Here is a 17,509-nt window from a genome sequence, read left to right as displayed (position 1 = left end):
CTTGTCATTCTTCTCTGTCCCTTGTACTTCTGGAGGGGAGAGAAAAGATAAACACCTAGAGGTTGTCTGCGGTACAGCCATTATTGCTTCAAGAGAGTGCAGTCTCCAACGTTTCCCTCTACTTTCTACATTTTAGAAATTCAGGTTTCTCAGAATCGCTTGCATTGAATGGTCTTGATAACCTTCGGGCTAGACACCAGAGAATCATTTCAAGAAATGATACCATAAAGCTTGCTTCTCACGAAAGGTGCTTGGGAGCTTCCGGTCTTTAAGTGCCAGCGTGACAGTTATCTCAGAATTCTGCGCTGGATCGTGCTTGTCTTCCCACTTCAGGCAGCAAGGCCTTTGTACCTCACGTAACTCTTATAATTCAGTCAGAAACCTGGAGCCAAATGGATCATGCAGGCACAGCATCTTTATCAACCCTTCTGGGCAACAAGCTGCTTCTTTCCTCTGTTTTAATTACGTTTCTCTTTTTGTGATTCATGAAACCTAATCAGCTCTTTTTACCAAGGAGGCAGATACAAATAAGTGTGTATTTCCAAATGAAGCAAAAACAGTTGAATTTTGGAAAAGTCATCCAATAGGTCAAAATAACAGGTAATTACCATTTCTGAAATGTGGAAGGGTAGACAGTGGGGTTAAAGGGACATGTTCTCTGATTGGAATGAATGAGTGTTCGTAGCCAGTCCTATGGAGGATGCAAGATATACACATCATGTATGTTTTACTCAAGCAGTTAAGGCTATCACTTTGCAAGTGAAGAACAGTAGTTTCTCAGACTATAATTTTGCTAAGGGATAAAACTGAGTATCAGAATCAGGTGTTTAGTCAAGGTCTATGAGGTATACCCCAATATTTATTAAGACCAATCATCTTCCTGAGTGTGTGAGAGCCCTGGAATCATGAGCTAGGAGAGGATACAATGCATTCAAGGAGGCAGAATTCAGAATCAGAGCAGTTTCTGGTTTTGAAGGACATTCATTGAATTGAGAAGTATTTGGAAGGTAGAAGGGGCTGAACTGCCAGCCACAGGTACCATTCATCCTCCTCCATAAACCAACAGAGAACTTTGTGGGTCTTATCACTGGGGAAGTAGCATTTCCCTTTCCAGGCACTGTCAAGAGCTCTTCTTTGACTTGGAAAGGCTGAGTCTTGGTCTTTCTTATTGGCTAAAGGAGACTCAAATCATTCTCATTATTGTAGAAAGTTCTGTTGGACAGTGTTATAAAATTTTCACTTCTCTGATTTTGAGCTATTAGTAATCTGTGTGACATCAGAAATTGCTTTAACTGGACCTTTCCCCCTCCCAGGTTTATGGGCTCTCCCAGTTAGCATTGCCTGTCAGCTTGACAGTGCCTAGGAGCATGTCAGAGTATAGCTCCACTTGGAGAATCAGCTACATCAAACTGGCCTGTGGACATGTCTGCCATATCTGTGCCAATTGTCCTGATTTCTGATGCAGGAGCGCTCAGCCCATGGTGGACAGCACTGTCCCCAGGCAGGTAGGCCGTCTTAGGCTATGTAAGAACGGCAGCTATGCCTGTGGACGAGTCAGGAAACAGCTCCTCCATGAGTTCTGCCTAGCTATCAACTTTCTTCAACGATGGATTATGACTCAGAAATAGAAGCCAAATAAAGCCCTACCATCCAACCCCGGGTTGCTTTTGGTTAGAATAATTGCAGTACAGAAAAGAAATGAAAATGTGGGTTTTGAAACCCTCTGACCATTAGCATGGGGTTGGGAGCATGGAGGGAGGAGGGGAGGGAATGATCAATGACAAAGGAGGGGGATAAGGGGAGACTGAAAGACAAAGTGAGTAAGAAGAAAGGAAAAGATTGAAGCACAAAATTGTCTCCATATTTTTTAGTTTGGAGAACGAAAGACAACTGTTAATATATTCTAGTTTGCAATTGACTGCAAGGCCTCCACATTAGCGCTCACATCCTCTACAGATACTAGTAAACAATCCTTGATAATGTTCTCATTGCTTCTTTCTAATTGCTTTTAAGGACGAGATCCACTCTTGTATTGCCCAAAGGAACTGAGGAACTCATAGCATCATGCTGAGTCTTAAAAGGAAAATGCACATTTTTCCCCCACAAAAGAAAACTACAAATCAAGCAGCTGCTGTTGACTGAAAACTGATGTCCCTACCACAATGTCAGTGTGCTGTACTTGTGCACGCTTCCCAATGGCAGCCCTGCCTTTGAGACAGAATTAAATGATGTCATGATGGCTCTCACCCTAAGTCTGCAGCTTTCATCCTAAAGAAAATGCTACCTTAGCACCCTCCCACTTGATCACAAATCAAGACATGCTTTCTGTCTCTTCTGCCCGTTTTATCATTTTGTATCCATCCAAAACTTCTTACTTGCTGAGAAAGAGAGGAATACATAGCTTCCATCACGCATGCACAAGTGCTTTGCTCTTGGCCATTATAGTAGTGGAGAGTAAGAGGAACTTGTATAGAGAATAAAAGAACTAGCTAAAGATAGCAAGAAAACCAGGGAAGAGTAATGTCCTGCAACACAAGGTAATGTAAGCCTCTTCAAGGAAAAAGTTCTCTTTGGTTACAAAGCAGATAGACAGGCCAGAGCTGCAGGTAGCTTCTTGTGTTTCCATGCATCTTTGCAAAGTATGTGGTCTTTTCTGACAAGTGATAAGTAGCCACTGTTCTGTAATGGTTTATGAATTGAGAATGCATTATGTATAAAAGAGAAATTCCCTCTTCTTATTCTAGATTGTCTTGGTCCCTACTTCTCAGGCCTGGAAACTTCATTTATGTGGTCTTTCTCTCTAATTGCCACCATGAATTGATGCAATATCTTTGTGGCAGTCTTTGAGTGTCAGTCTTCCATGTCTGTCATTCATTTAATGACTCCTTGCTATTCCTGAGGAATACTCTTAGGTAAATCACTTTATCCTAAATGTAAACAGCAATACAAAAATCAATATAGTTAATAAATGTATATACATTGTGAAACTTCATGCCATGTTGTACTAAACTAGTTGAATTTAATAATTTTTCCCATCAGACCAAACTGAGTATAAATGATCATTGCACCATATAGACTTGATGGCTTCACAGAGTACAACTGAGTCATGGGCTAGCCCCAGCTTGCAAAGAAGGTATTTCTCTAAAGAGCAGACAGACCTTAATCAACCAAAGAACTGAGGCTCCCAGTGTCACACCTCACTGGCCTCCTTCCTATTACCCATCAGTAACTCAGCCCCAAAAGTTCCTCAGAGGTAACATACCTTACAAAACATCATGGCCATCATAGGCCATGTAGACCAGGCCATAGGCCATGCAGTCTTTGTGTGAAGAAAGGACCAGCATGCCCTGTTATCTCGGGCTCTAACAGTTCTAGGCTGCTTAGAACATTTGATGTCCTCTGGTTTTCACTATTCCTACTGTAAATTCTAGCTCAGTCCCCCCAAATGCATTCTTCTTGTGGAAACCCAGTAATTTTTCATTTACTGATTATAATGGCTGTGAATTAGTGAGGGAATGACTTGCTTAACTCTCTTTAAAGTCCATTCTATAATCACCTGTGATTGCTGTATGTATAAAATGATTTTGAGACGTTGCAAGCCCAGATAAATTCATGGGCATTGCATAATTCTCCTCCTCCTCCTCCTCCTCCTCCTCTTCCTCCTCTTCCTTCTCCTCTTCAGTGTTTCATTTGGTTTTAGTTTTCAGCAGAGTTCAGACCCTTTTAAGTGCATAGTTGTCATGTTCTAGATACAGCCAGGGATTCTCAAATAATTCTAAAAGTCTCTTATACTCTAGGACATCAAGAATCACAGACAATGGGCATTTTCATTGTTCATTATGTAGCTTTTACTGCCATTTTTAAAGCTTTTTTGTTGATTAAGTGAATTACAATTAAGATAGGACTATTTCAGTGAAAACAATTTTATATTGAAAATCTTCTTTTTCTTAAAATGTAATGGATAGCATTTTTGTCAGAGCAGTTTCAAAACAACTTAGGACTGTGGGTACAGTAATGAGGTGATTTGACCAAGACCATAGGGTGAACCAGGTGCGTGAAAGTATCAAGAGACTGGTAGGGCACAGATACTGTGTGCCTGGTGTGCTTGAAATAAATCTCCTTGTCTTCGTTGTCTAGTTTAGCCAACACCAACCGTGCACACATTCAGAATCCAGTACTGTACCAAAACCCTGGGACCATAGCCGTTATGAACACAGTGGCACACTTTCACACACAGTCAGGGTGATGAGGACCCTGGAATATCTTGTCAGATAAGCATCTGTCCGTGGTATTTCCACCAGGGAGAGCTGCTTCCCTTGTGTGGACCAGGGAGCGTTACCTCGGTTGCTTACTTTATATTTCACAACAGGGAACATTAAGATGGCTAACATGTATATGTATGTCATGTCAGCCCATGTTTTATTTGTGCAAACAGTTTACGGAGAAGCTCAGATCATAATGGTCATCAAAGAATCCTTTCTGGAGGAGGCATCATCTAATTGAGCCCTCATAGCTATACAAACAGGGGAGTCAAGGTTCATCTTCTTAATCTGTAAATGTATAGCTCTACACCGGTCATACTTGCCTCCTTCTCTCTGCCTTTGTCTTGCTCATATTTTTTTTTATCACCCTTGGGAGGTGAAGGCATAAAACTGTGAGAATTCAGAGTAAGAATATCCTTACATTCTTGGCCATTTCCAGTCAGGCACTATACTAAAGGGTTTAGGAGAGGGAGGCTGCTTGCGAACACCATCATTCTTTGCCTAAATCCTAAATTATTCAGGCACTTTCTGCTGGACCCCACTTCCAAGTGTATTACCAATGTCCTGATAATTTATTCGCATGTTATGGATGTGGACTGTTAGCAGGATGTGGACTGTTAGTAGGTGTTTGGATTACCTGAAGCATGACCTTGTGTACAGCTGTCTCAGCAGGCTGGAAATCAACGTAGAAGCATCTCAAAGCCCCCAAAGCTATTCTTCCTTCACCTGTCTCCACTGTGCCAAGATTTTGTTGCTACAGACTAGCCCTGTTGTTGGTTACAGCCACTGATGGAATGCCTGTGGAAACCACCCTCTTGAAAAATACTTTGCCATTGAGATAGAAGGGTTTGGTGACATTCTCGGTGGTCACCAATGTATGCAGTGCATAGTGGGTGATACTGAAATACCAAAATCAGAAGGGAGCTTCACCATGCAGTACACTAAATCCATTATTTCCTAAGGTCTATACCAGTGGTTCTCCCAATAACCTAAGGTCCACAGCCCCCTTTGCAAACCTTTCTCTGCAAAAATACTTACACTGCAATTCATAACATTACAGAATTACACTTACGAAGCAGCAACGAAAGTAATGTTATGGTTGAGGGTCATCACAACATGAGGAACTGTGTTAAAGGGTCACCCTGTTCCGAAGGTTGAAAACCACAGGTCTAAAATCAAATGAATGACTTTTCTCCTGTAGGTTGCACTATTAAGAAATGTCATGACAATGTTGTTTTTGAAAACCAGAATCATGAACCTTTTACACATGTGTTTTTCTCCTCAGACAAGTTTTGGTATTGTCGGCTTTCACCAAATCACAAGGTCTTACATTATGGCGACTTGGAAGAGAGCCCCCAAGGAGAAGTGCCCCACGACTCCCTGCAGGACAAGTGTAAGTGGCTTCTTCCCTGGGATAGACCACCTGGGTTTTGGTTGCTTAATTACTTCTTATTCATAGTAACCCAAACAGAAATCTATTAACTTAAATGAACCCATTTGAACTTGACTCATCCTGTAACTTCAGCCTGTGCATTCCCACCAAGTACGTGGCCTAGAAGGATTTAAGGCTCAGGGACCAGCAGGACAGATGTCAGAGTGGTGCTGACACACCTTTCCTACACTGTAAAGTAGGAGTCCGCGTGTCTACTTTGGATAGTGTCTATGTATATAGAGGTATTTTAAGGGAATAATATATAAACCTGATTTTATCAATTATATTTTCAAGTGATCTAAAGTAATTTCTTATAACTTATATGTAGCAAAGTCTACCACATATGGTTTAGTGTGTCCTGTAATCAGAACATAGAGTTAGTGTGAGATTCAAGTACTACTTCTGAGAACTCACATACTTGGGAACTTAGGATAAATGACCTAGGAACTCAGTAGTCTTCCAAGATATGTATTATTTCTATTTATTTACCATTTCCATGAGCTTTGTTTTAGCATGAGGTTTTAAAGAGCCAGTAACACGTGATCCTTTTAATCTAATGCCAAAGCAGGAAACAAGTGCCAAGGTTCAGTTCTAAGTGCAGAGACTAAAAGTTAGTAAAGCAACATTTAAAAATGCCAGGATGGTGAATTAATTTGGAAGAAAAAGGAGACAGAAGTAATACATTCTTGGAGGACTCTAGTCAGAGAAAACATCCAGGGACCAGTTGTCAGGACATGCTTAAATAACCTTTAAGAGTAGTGCTGATCCTGCTGTGCTTAGACAGCCATATCCGGGGAGTGTCTGTGACCTCCTGCCGCCTGCTGTCTCACATCTGCCCTCCCATCACCCCAGGGCCCATGAAAGTCAAATCTGGACTGCCTGCTGTACCAGCTCAGGACCACAGGAAGCAAAAATAAACCTGAGTGGGAAACTTCCTGACACTTTCAGACTCTTTGCTGACATCCCAGGCAGAAAGCCTAGAACATTTAATCTTCCTCCAGTTTAAAAATGGGACAGTCTGGTCTTCGTAATGTCATGCAGTTCATTTCCGTCTATAGGAGACCTGCTTATGCATTATTGATACCCCATAGCAGGAAAAAGTAATCTGAAACCAAGAACTGAAGGCACACACACACATGGACATGCACACACACACACACACACGCACACGCACACGCACACGCACACACACACACACACACATGCTCACACAGTAAGAAAGCCTAAATCTTAGAAGAAAGGACAGCCCTTTCTGCTCATTGAATTAGCTATGTGAAGAGTACACTGTTTCCTTCTTTTTCTCCACTTGCTGTTAATTGGTAAAACAAAAAAAAAATCTCTCATGAGCTAGGGCGTGTCCACAGCCAGTGATCTAGAAAAGCATTAAAAGTTTCTGGTACCCAAAATAACTACTACCGTTTAGGGCATCACCTCCCAGGACCTAGCCAAGAAATGGAGAAAGTAGTTTGGGCAAAAGAATTGCTGTACTCCTGATTCTGCCCTGCTTTCCACTTACTGAGCATCTAATTTATCCTCACACCTACAGATAAACAATCCACTTCTCAACTTAAGCATAGGCTTGCAACTGGCGCTTTGCCAGTTTGAGGTGCAGTACATCAATGCGTAGGAAATGAGACGCCCTAGAGAAAGTTCTAGAAGTTGGCTGAGCCCTATTAAAAGGCAGTTGCTACGGTTTCCCACCAAGCAATGTCTCTCACCTCCAAAACTCCAAAGTAGAGAAAACTAGCCATCACCTAGGCATGCAAGGAGAGCCCTGGCCTGGGTTCTGCAGGAGAGCACAGCTGGAGCTGGGAGTCTCCTTTCTCCACTCAGGGTTGCACAGTGGCAAGGGACTGACATGGGTTCTGGGAGAAGGTAGCAGTCTTCCTCCTGAAGATGTCCCCTCCCTTTCCTCCACAGCCTTTCAAGCCCAGTGATGCAGAATTCCAAAGGCCACCTCACACAGTGTCTCTTGAGAAATAAGTAGAAATTATATAAGTTGAAGAGTGTGTGGGGGTGGGGGAGGTTGTGTGTTTATCCACGGCAGGGTCAGAGCAAGGGACATGCTTATATTACAAAATAAAATGAAGGTGTGCACCTAAGAAAGCGCTGCCCTGACCCAGCAAAGCATGTTTGTAGCTTCTAGCACCCGCTCGGTTGCTTTCTGTGCCAATTCTGTGTACTGCCTGGGCTCTTCAAAGCAGAAAAAGTATTCCACTAGAAAAATGAGTGAGAGACCTTGAAATGCTTAGGCCCTAAAGGCCCTAAAATATGGATGTCTCCTTCACATCCCTCCTCGCAGGGCTCTGGGAACCCTGCAGAGGAGGATGGGGAATGTAAGAGCCAGAGGGGCTCCAGGACTCCAAGGAAGCAAGGCTTTCACAACACAACAGGGCCAAAGCACCCATGAACTCACGGACTGAGGCCGCACACACGCGGCCTGCATGATCTGCCCCAGATGGGGTCCTAGAGCTGAAAGAACAAGTGGACACACAGACCCATCCCTAACCCAAAGCCTATCTCCAATTAAAAACCACCTGCAAATGAAATTTTAGTTTTCCCACAGGGGTCTCACTGAGGAAGCAAACTACTCTTAAGGAACTGACTGTGTGGGAAGAGAATATAAACTCAATGGCATCTTTGAAGGTTCCTTGGTTGGTAATGCTGTATTGGGACTCTTCCTTTCATCTTCTTAAATGTTATCTTCCCTCCCTCCTCCCAACCTTGGTTCTTCACGTATCTATCGTGCATTCTGGTTTTGTATTTATATAGGATGCCTGAGTGTGACATGGGCGGCTGTGTGATGACATCTGTCTCTTGGGCTCTTCGGTTTCTGTTTGTTTTGTACTACTCAGATGTGTTTATTTTTGTTTTATTTTATTTTGTCTCATTTTCATTCCTTAGAAGCCTGCTCTTTTCTAATGAAAAACAGAAAGGGGGGTGGATCCAGAGGGGAGGGGAAGTGGGGAGGGACTGGGAGGGAGGGGAAACCGTAATCAAGATATAACTTACCAAAAATTCTTACTTTTCAATTAAAAAGGGAGTCACTATTGATTAATGGTAAGAGTCATCACCTTTCCGTGTACTTCTGTTCTCACCCGAGGCCCTTCTCACCCTTGAGTTAGCCAGGGCTGTAGAGTGAAGGGTTGATGAATCACTTGCTTAACTGGACCTTTTTCTACAACTGGTCCTGGTGAGGATTAGAGGATTTCCCCTGCCTGTCTTCTTCCCTAAAGCTTTCAACTGTTACTCTTCATATGCTTCCGGACCCACAGGAAATGGGGCCCTTGACAAATCTACCTTTCCTTGCATCTTCTCTGTGCTCCCACCCCGGGCTTCACAGGCTGCTCTCCTCATCACCCCATCACCCCATCACCCCATCACCGAGGCTCGTTTGCTTTAGCCGTGCCTAGTGCCCTTGAAGGCCTCTGTTTGAAGGAATCTAGGCCAGTGTTCTTTGCCCCCACATCGGAGGGACAGGGAGGAAAGCACAGGCGGATGCCCTCCTCCAACATTAAGCCTATTATCCAGGATGAAGAGAGCAGCTGACAGCCAGGCAAAGTGGGGGATTTGGGTCATGGAAGCACAGAGAAGAATCCGGGTCCCTCCATCTACTGAGAGAATTAATGCAGATTAATAGTAATAGGAATAATGGCTGATGACATACGCTAAGTGCATAAGGTATGCCAGGCACTGTGCTCAGAGCTTACATAAGTTATCTGCTATGCAACCTGAAGGGACATTCCATCCATATTTTATAGGTAAGAAAAGTGAGGGAGAGAAGCAGTAAGTATAGCTAGTTGACAGCCATGAGTTAGTAAACAGTAAGATGAAGGTATTTGCAGGCAGCCAAACAGCTCCATGGCCAATTGTAATTCACTATTTTTCTTTTCTGCCTGGACTAAAAATGATCTGAGACTCTGATCTGGAGCCAGCCCAATGTGGTAGAACAGGAGGTTAATCAAGCCTCTCTGGTTGCAAAGGCAAGGTCTGGCCCATCCTCAGTGCTGAGGCTGATGTGCTAGCTTAGGAAGCAGGCTCTGTCCTAACTGTTGGAACAGACTGCCTTCATCCTGTATCTTGCCACAAAAGCTTCTACTGAGGATATCTGCACACAGCAGTGTCTTCAAACATGGACTCAAGGCTTAGAGCTCTTCCTGAAGATGAGTTCTCTTGATGTCCCCCAGGGAAAAAAGGCTGAAAGTGTTTTCATCATAGTGGCCACATTTGTGTTTTGTCATTTAAATCATAATTAGGGTTTCTTGCAAGATACTAGGAGTCTTGAAAGACTAAGGAGTCAAATGTTTGAGAGAAGCCCTTATTTGTGGCTGGTCTCATTTTTTTCTTTTTTTTAAATTTTTATTTTATTGAATATAATCTTCATTACATTTCAAACGGTAAAACCTTTCCCAGTTCTCCCCTCCCCAGAGACCCCCCAACCCCTCCTCCCACCCCCTGCCTCCAAGTATATGCCCCTCCACCCGACCCACTTCCACCTCCTCCCCCCTCGATTTCCCTTTGTTGGGGCATTTATTGAGCCTTCACCTGACCAAGGACCACTCCTCCCACTGATGCCCAACAAGGCATTCCTCTGCCACACTTTTGGCTGGAACCATGTGTACCCCTTGGTTGATGGTTTAGTCCCTGGGAGTCCTGGGGCATCTGGGTGGCCGACATCATTGTTCTTCCCATGGGGCTGTGAACCCCTTCAGCTCCTCTAGACCACCCTCCAACTCCTCCACTGGGGACTCCACACCCAGACCAATGGTTGGCTGCTAGCATCTGCCTCTGTATGGGTATGGGGCTATCACAGGACCCTCTGGAGACAACCATGGCATGTTCCTTTTGGTATGCACTTCTTGTTGTCCATAATAGTGTCAGGTGTTTGGTGACTGTTTATAGGATGAATTTCATTATGATGCAGGTCCTTAAACCTTCCAAACACAAAGGGACAGGAGCCTAGTAAGGAAGCATGGAACACTAAGACCAGAGTTGTCCCTGTGTGACATTGTGTAAGGAATTCTTCATTTTGAACCTTAGGATTCACATCTGCCCAATGCTTCTCAAATTGAGCAAATATGAAAAATGAAGATGTGCCATGGAATAAAGGTTCCACGTCCTTCCCTGGTGACCTCCTGCTTCTCCTAGCTCTGTGCCCAACTGCATTATCCTTCTCCTATGTAGAAAGAACAAATTACAAAGCTAGCTTGGCTTTGAAATCCTTAGGAAATCCCTACTGTGTGAGTGTGGCCCTGTTGTTTCTGTGTGGACTAGAGAGGTCATTATTTTCAGTTCTCCCCGTGTTTAATCTTCCAGTGCATCTAGAGAAAAGCTGTGTGTATGTGTGTGTGTGTGTGTGTGTGTGTGAGAGAGAGAGAGAGAGAGAGAGAGAGAGAGAGAGAGAGAGAGAGAGAAAGAGAAAGAAAGAAAGAAAAAACAGCTTTTCAAAATGATGATATTTTTAGTAGTTTGTGTTTTCTTTTTAGTCATAATCCCATTAGCGACACAGCAGCTTATCTCCCTGAAAAAGGACAATGGATATTTAAATATAAAATATGTATAGCCACAATATCCAGTGAAAAGAGATTTTCTCCTGTGAAGCCTTTGCATTAAGGATTCAAAAGACAATCCAAAGCAGCATTGTATTTTCCTGTCACCTTCGACATGTTTTCAAAGCCAAGGGGTAGCTGACTTTTGTAGAGAATGGATACTGGAGTACATTAAACATTTCACATCTTATAACAAAGAATTTTCTACAAGGTACTTGTGATTTTCAACTCCAGGTGAAGCTTTAGGAAGTTTTTATAAATTGTTTTGCTAATTAGATTGTAAAATTCCCTTCAATGTCTTCATTGCAAATGTAACCAACTTCCCCAAGAGCTCAAGTATGCCCTGCAGAGAGATCAACCACAGAGGCAACAAGGCTAGCTAGCCCTTGGTTATGAAAATGGACTTTTAAAACCTGAAGTCTGTGTTTAAGATAGGCTCAGGATTTATAACACCCATCTATAGGATTCCTATTCAAAGGACATCGGGAGAGGGCCAAAAGGAAAAGGCAGCTGAGCCTTAGGGTTGAACCAGGAGCCACCCCATGGTGCAGGAGCAAACAGCCCCTCATCTAGTGTGCACAGCAATCCACACCTCACCCATTAAGTTGATGAAGGACCCTTCCAGTCACTTGGGGCCACAAGCTAATCTCCCTTTTGACATACAGACATGACTGCAAAATCTGAATAGAACACAAGAAGAAGAAATGGAAGATTAGAACTTCAGCCCCTTAGTCTAGATAAGTATTTCCTCTTACCTAGTCACAAAACCCCAGCTAATTAATTGTACAAGTTTCTGGGAAGCATAGTCTTCTTGCACCCAGAAGGAGGAGTAGCCAGATATTGATATCGAAACTGAATGCAAGAATCAGGCCACGTGGTGGGAAGTGGACGTTAGGAAGTAGATTCTGGCAAAGCCTCCGGAGATGAAAGCTCATAGCATGCTCCCTTCTCTGGGCTCGAGAGCTCTGGCTGTGTTTTCCAGACTTAGGCAGAGTCTTAGTGTTCCTGGGAAATTAGCTTTTACTGTTGTTTTAATATTCCATAACTTTATAATTTTGCTGTTATCCACACTACAGTTTGTTTAGTGAATGTGTGCAAGCTTTAACTATGAAATCTGCCATTAAGTTCTCCTATAAGAAAGTGTAAGAAACCGGTTGCTTACAACCCCCCTTTTAGTAAAACCAAGCTAGGCAGCGTGTGCAGCTAGATTCACAGTCATTGTGGGAGTGAACAATTTGGGATTGCAGAAGGATGAATAACTTAGTGTTTTTTAGTTGTTTTTGTTTGTTTGTTTGTTTGTGTTTTTTTAAATCAAGAGTCTGGGCCACACTACTCATCCTTTTCTCTCTTATTTAATTTTAAAGAGTGTTTTGAATGCCGAGCCTTTCCTGTTTCTTATCTTCTTCCTACTCCCGAGCAAGCCATAATATAGCATCATTCTCTCTAACTGCATTATTTTCTAAAGGCTCAGTAAGAAAGGAAGGTATCCTTTATTTTATTGAGTTTATTTCCAATGCCTGTTGAACAAGGACAACCAAACCTTACTGAACTGCTATGACAGTTCATGATTTGGGAAAGGGAGCAATTTGGAAAGAAAGTTCAGAATTGTTTGGAGTCAGATTGGTGATCTGAGATGGATCCTCTTACTCTGTTTATCCAACCCTGAGAAACAAACACCATATGTGCAAATGCTATGGCTAGAAATACCAATACATGTGAAGCTTGGCATTGCTCCTGGGACTCAGAAGCCCTTACAATGTCAGTGTTAGAACCTCGCATATTGTAATGAGCACTGTTACCTACTGCTGCATCTGTTATAACCCCGTCGCTTACAACACGACCACCATGGGGATTATTTCAGGTTTTAGTGAACCAGATTATATTTATGGAAATACCATGCTAGAGATACATTTTACCAAAACATAATATGCTCAAGTACCTGGTTCTAAACACTGCCTGACTTCTTTTCCTCTTGTCACATCTCTGCCTTTTTCTTTCTGCAGTGGCTTCAGGTGGTGCCAACCATGGTAGCAAATTCACTCCTTTACTGACATTGAAGCTTCCAGTGATGTCGTAACTTTTTTATTTTTATGATTGCAGTGCCGGTGGCAGATATCAAAGCAGTGGTGACGGGGAAGGACTGCCCTCATATGAAAGAGAAAGGTGCCCTTAAACAGAACAAGGTATGATTCTCTAGACCATTCTAAATGTCTCTCCCCGTAATGTCTGTCTCTCCAGTGAGCCATTAGAGTAATCCCACCCTTCACTTATGCATGTATTGGACGATTCACCATGGAACTGAAAAGTATTTTATGTAAGGTTGCACATCTCAGCTCTCCTTGTTTCTTTCCTGATCGATTCCTTCCCTGTTTGGTGCTTTTACTTTCTCTGCACAATCACTTTTCTAGAGCCTGTTCTCTCCTGTCACTCTCTGTCTACTTCCAACCTTAGAAAGCACAATGGTTACCCTCCCTCTGTCTTTGTATGAGCCTCCTCCTCTCTTCTTCGTCCATTCTGCAGCCTGCTTCTCGCCTCGTGTGTATAGTCCCTCTCCCTATATGCCCTCACGGAGCCTCAGGGAAGCCCAAGACAGGAGGACACCAGCCTCACAAGTCAAAGGATATTAGAAAACACTACGTAGACTAAAGTATCCAAATGAAGCTTAAAGAAGAGTAATACCCAGGAGTACATGTTTAGGTACCATGAACAATGCTCAGGGATACATGCTTGGTTACCATGAACAGTGTTCAGGAATACATGCTTAGGTACCATGGACAGTACCCAGAAATGCATGCTTAGGTACCATGAACAGTACCCCGGAGTACATACTTAGATACCATGAACAATGCCCTGGAATACATGCTTAGATACCATGAACAGTACCCAGGAGTACATGCTTAGATACCATGAACAATTCCCAGGAATACATGCTTAGGTACCATGAACAGTACCCAGAAATACATGCTTAGGTACCATGAACAGTACCCAGAAGTACATGCTTAGATACCATGAACAATGCCCAGGAATACATGCTTAGGTACCATGAACAGTACCCAGAAATACATGCTTAGGTACCATGAACAGTACCCAGAAGTACATGCTTAGATACCATGAACAATGCCCAGGAATACATGCTTAGGTACCATGAACAGTACCCAGGAATACATGTTTAGGTACCATGAACAATGCCCAGGAATACATGCTTGGGTACCATGAACAGTTCCCAGGAGTACATGCTTAGATAACATGAACAATGCAGCATTCCTCCTCATCTCTTTTTAGGTTACCAACAAGTTTTCATCATGATGGTCCACATTGTTTTGTTTGTTTCTAGGTCAGAGGGTCCATTAAGGATCCAGTTCTTTATGTATACCCCATGCATCTTGTATGTTATATGCTACATCAACAAAACAATTTGGCTGTGTGTGGCAGTACACACCTGCAATCCTAGCACGAAGGAGGATGAAGCAAGAAAACAAATCACAAGCCAGACTGGACCACACAGCAAAATCCTGTCTCAAAACCAAAACAAAACAAAGTCTAGATTTGCCTGGCTGCTCTAGATGCCAAATGCGGCATGAGTCGATCATTTATTTTGAGTCTAAAAACAGTGTCTAAAAGGAATGAATAAAACTATCTATCCTGCTTATCAATCAGCATTAACAAAAATAATACCTGTGTTCTGATTTCAAATGAAGATAAAAGGTCATTGCACACAGTTATGCTCAGAGAAAACAAAAGGTACTGTGAAGGTATTGTTCAAGATGTCAGAAGGGAAAGATACAGGCGAGGATGCTGATATGCAAATCCTTGCTGCTTGTGTTATAAAGATATAATTCAACTCAAGTCCACATGTGTTCCTTCTTTGGAGCACCAGCCTATAAGGTGCTCCAATGACAAGCATAATAATACGAAGGAATGCTGGAGAGACTATGGTCTGGGTAATCTGCTGCCTAACACCTGTGGGGGTGTCCATGTCAAAAAGACGAGGATTGTATTGTGCATAGACTCCGAGGAGCATTCTGAACTGTGGCAACAATCTCAGATTTCATGGTTTGCCTCTTACGGTGCTGACTTCCTTCAACAGCAGCAGGGACTGCCATATGTTTCACATGTCAGGTGTTGCATCTGCAGCCTCAGAGAGCACAGACTTCGCTCAGCTCCCTAAAGGTTCCTGGTTAGATAACACTTGAGCTGAGCAGGAAGCCATGCGCCGACATCGACAACAGAAGAGGCTAACCCAGAGGGCTGGGGGCGGGATGGCTGGCAGCAGAGCAGTCTGCCAGGACTTGAACTGGGGATTCTGTAAAATACGTTCAGAGAAGTTTCCTACCACAGCCCAGCACGTGAACGTTTGGAGAACTGTCACTCTCCTCCTTATATTAAGAAGCTGAACAAAGTGGCAGGTTTAGGGAGAGGCCCTGGGGCAGTAAGTACAATGGAAAATGATCTAGGAAGACGCCTAATGTCAACTTTGAGCCTGCAGTTACAGATCTACACACATGCATGTGTAGTTGAAAGCACACCAATGTGAGCCCAGGCATGTGAACATCCATACATACCACATATACATATCCATGTAAGACAAAAAATATTCTTGCTATAGTAACATGAATTATCACTCTAAAGACCTCACTATGTCATTCTGTATTACCTAATAGATTCCATAGAAATTAGAGGCATGCCTCCTCTTACCCTAAAAAGAAGGGTGAGATGGGGTAGTCTACAGAAACAGGACAGTCATCAGGGTCAGAGCTCTGGTTTCCCTTTAGACTGTGTAAATCATTTGCCTTTTACCAGAACAACACAGATAGAGAACTTGTCGGATTGGAAAGCAATAACGATGATGTATAATGTTGTCGGCTACAGTAGAAAAAGTCAACATTATGCAAGAAGTGTTCAAATGAATTGGTTCTGACAGAATAGACATGATAAGGACTAGAAACTTAGATCAAAGTAGACGCAAGAGTAGTATCAGAGAAAGCAAAGGGGAAGATAAAATAAAAATATTGATTTTTTTAAGTCAGCCACACAAAAGCCATGGCACGTGTTCACACGTAAGATCACAGTGGAGTGTATTGCAGTGTGAAAGCGACGGGATACGCGGAGCAAATGGGAGCTGAATTAAGGAGACAGGCAGGAGCAATCGCCACACGCACACTGAAAAGGAAGGCAGAAGGGAAGGGGCGGGAATAGATGGTGTTATCAACATGCTTATGTTGATCTAAACACGCCACTGATCACATTCGCCATAAGCAGCACGTACATTAATTAAGAGACAATTTTCAGACTGATTTTTATTACAAATGATCAAAGTGTATTTACTTAATATACATTGTAATGGGTTGAGCAAACTTAATTTAAAAAAAAAAAAGAAGAAACAAAACAAAAAATATCACCACAGCTCAAGAAACAGAGACCTGTACATAACGAAAGGATAGGCCACCTCAGGAGTAACAATGATGACACAGGAGTGAGGCTAGACATGGGGTCGGTGCTCTTAGCAGTGGGATTTTCCAGAGCTTAGCAGCACCTGTGTTCAAAAGGCTGCATTGGGTTTTCCTAGCAGGTTCTTGCTAGAGAGTGAAATGCTCCTGACCTTACACAGGGCAGACCACTTAGGCTTGGGGATGTCCAGGCAGATGTCTCTTGGATGCCCACACTGCGGTGGTACCAGGGCCTGGGGAACACTGGATAGCTATAAAGGTAGCAACTGGGGAATTGAGGAGAGTTTATACCTCAGATCTTCATAGCTCTATGGATGTCCCTATCCATTTGGAAAGGTTGTCTGATTCAGGGAACACAGATATTTGTCGATCACCAGACATTGTGGGGCTCGCCAGCTCCTGCTCCAGCCTCGTTCCCATAGGGCCCCAGGTGGCACCTCATGTATAGATGCTGGAAGTGGCTGGATAGTGATTGGGCAAAGCTGTTCCTGAGCTGTTGGGCTGGCAGTGGAAACACGGAAAAGGCACAGCGACTACAAATTGATTTTCATTAAATTAAGAACTATATGCTGTCTGTAAGAAAACTACTTCTGATATAACTTTAAAGTATTAGATGGGAAAGACACACCATACTAATTCTAATCTAAAGAAAGCTGAGCTATCTCTATTAACCTTATACAAATCAGACCTCAGAAGAGAGGAGATTATCAAGGAGCTATTTTTCCCAAAAGACACAATAACCTTACCTCACACACATGTACACTTAACAAGAAGCTTCAAAATACGTAAGTCCAGATACTGACAGAGCAAAACAGACTT

At 42.9% G+C, this 17,509-nt stretch overlaps 1 protein-coding gene across 2 annotated transcripts in view; it reads left to right on the top strand.

Annotated features, from left to right (window-relative positions):
• Positions 1 to 17,509, top strand: part of Elmo1 (engulfment and cell motility 1) — a 516,925-nt gene that overhangs the window by 486,631 nt on the left and 12,785 nt on the right. For both annotated transcript variants that reach the window (XM_052156292.1, XM_052156291.1), the window contains exons 19-20: positions 5,548 to 5,655; positions 13,344 to 13,426. In XM_052156292.1, coding sequence (XP_052012252.1) covers positions 5,548 to 5,655; positions 13,344 to 13,426 — 191 coding nt within the window. The remainder of the gene's footprint in view (positions 1 to 5,547; positions 5,656 to 13,343; positions 13,427 to 17,509) is intronic.

Source organism: Apodemus sylvaticus, chromosome 14 (assembly GCF_947179515.1).
Source record: "Apodemus sylvaticus chromosome 14, mApoSyl1.1, whole genome shotgun sequence".
Taxonomy (NCBI): domain Eukaryota; kingdom Metazoa; phylum Chordata; class Mammalia; order Rodentia; family Muridae; genus Apodemus; species Apodemus sylvaticus.
Note: the sequence above shows the minus strand (reverse complement) of the source record. Positions and strands in the feature narration are given on the sequence as shown.